We start from the raw sequence: 1,796 nt of genomic DNA on the forward strand, positions 1-1,796 counted from the left end.
GTAAGAAGACAAAAACTTGTTCATAGTATAAATGTTAAAATCTTCTACATCATAAACAACCGAAACAACTACTGATTAATGAGAGTAATTAGGATTTGATCTTTGTTGTACCATCGTTCATACTCAGGATTTTCCTTGGGAGGTAGCTAGTCAACTGGTAAAACTTTGACTGGAGCAGTATAAGAACCATCAACAAAACGATAAAGTTTGTGTGATTTGAGAATAAGTGAGATCTAAAATCGCTATAGTACATAATTTGTTGTATCAATACGATCTAAGATCCGGTTGCAAATATTCAAGAGTAGTGTCAATGAGGTATTTTGATGCTGATCTCCCTGAATATATACTTTATTTGTTGTTTGTCACAATGTTCCGATACCAAAAAGATGAACAAAGTTTTGAAATTGTAACCGGTAATGAAACAAACTTATCAACAATCTAACATTGGTCTAACAAACTCAACAAGAGTAAAGGAAAAAGAAACCTATACCCTTGGAGATAACCAAAACTCAACCCACCTAAGAGCTTTGAATAGGAAAACCTTCACCTTGAACTTGATGACAAATTCGTCTTTATCACCACAGTCAAAGAAACACAATAACAATAGACTCTAATTACACGTGGCACGATACCAAAGGATTATCCAAAGCGATTGCACCATAAGCGCATAACACAGAGCCAAAACCTCTTGATTTCGTTAGTTTAAAGAAGATCCGTTGAAACCAACAGAGAGTCTCCATCAAGCTCTCGAAAATCCCCATTCAATGGCTTCCCAATCACAGGCTTCTTCTCTTGCCTCCCGAATATGCTCCGATATTGCTTCCATCTTCTCCAAACCCACCCAACCCCACGCGCCGCCGCTGGACCTCTTGGTCTCCGAGCTCTCCTCTGCCGCAGCACGGAAGGCCCGGGTGTTCCTTTACGGCGTCGGCCGTGAGGGCCTAATGCTAAAAGCCCTCTGTATGCGGCTTGCTCATCTTGGCCTCTCGTCGCACCAGGTTTTTGACATGAACGCGCCCCCAATCGCCGCTCCTGACCTCCTAATTGCGTCGGCCGGCCCCGGTGGATTTTCGACCGTGGATGCGATTTGCTCCGTGGCCAGATCCAACGGCGGTAGAGTTTTGCTTCTAACGGCCCAGCCGGAGAACGGCTCGTCTGTGAAGTACGCCGATGTGATTTGCTACGTTCCGGCTCAGACCATGGCGGACGATGAGGAATCGGCGGCCAAATGTCGACCTCTGCTTCCGATGGGGAGTTTGTATGAAGGAGCTCTGTTTGTTTTGTTTGAGATGGTGGTGTATCGGTTGGGTGAGGTGTTGGGAGAGAGCCCTGAGGCCGTCCGATCACGCCACACCAATCTTGAATGAATGGATCAGATTCAGCCAGAGCGTGGTTGGATTTTTGCTCTAAATTTAAATAAAGAATTGTTTTGTTATATATTTCAAATGTGGATGCCGGAGTTGAAGTCTTAATTTTATGAAAATTTAGATATAAATTCATACAATTTTAATTTTGATGAATATTTTTAAAAAAATTATAAAAATAAAAAATTCAAAAAATAAATTTAAATTAGAAAATAAATCTTTTATAATTTTTAGACAAGTTAACATATTATTTTTATTATAGTTATATTAGTGATATTTTGTTATTTAATTATATTTCGTAGATTTTTCTATGATATAATAGAAATATCGATTCATTCTTCATGTTAATATCAAACTCATAGAAACGTGAAAATATTGATGAAAATATTGACATGTCGACAAAAATTTAATATTATAGTTATATATATATAC

General features: G+C 38.9%; 1 protein-coding gene across 1 annotated transcript; it reads left to right on the plus strand.

The window, feature by feature from the left end:
• Positions 1 to 315: 315 nt before the first annotated feature.
• Positions 316 to 1,504, plus strand: LOC120088091 (Sugar isomerase (SIS) family protein). The gene has a single exon (XM_039045152.2). The coding sequence runs from the start codon at positions 765 to 767 to the stop codon at positions 1,365 to 1,367; it is 603 nt and encodes a 200-aa protein (XP_038901080.1). The 5' UTR covers positions 316 to 764; the 3' UTR covers positions 1,368 to 1,504.
• The last annotated feature ends 292 nt before the right edge of the window (positions 1,505 to 1,796 follow it).

Source organism: Benincasa hispida, chromosome 1, assembly GCF_027475165.1.
Source record: "Benincasa hispida cultivar pf3 chromosome 1, pf3_genome.v1.1, whole genome shotgun sequence".
Lineage (NCBI taxonomy): Eukaryota > Viridiplantae > Streptophyta > Magnoliopsida > Cucurbitales > Cucurbitaceae > Benincasa > Benincasa hispida.

Excerpts from the sequence above, each read along its gene's own strand:
- LOC120088091 (XM_039045152.2), top strand. The coding sequence starts at position 765 with ATGGCTTCCCAATCACAGGCTTCTTCTCTTGCCTCCCGAATATGCTCC.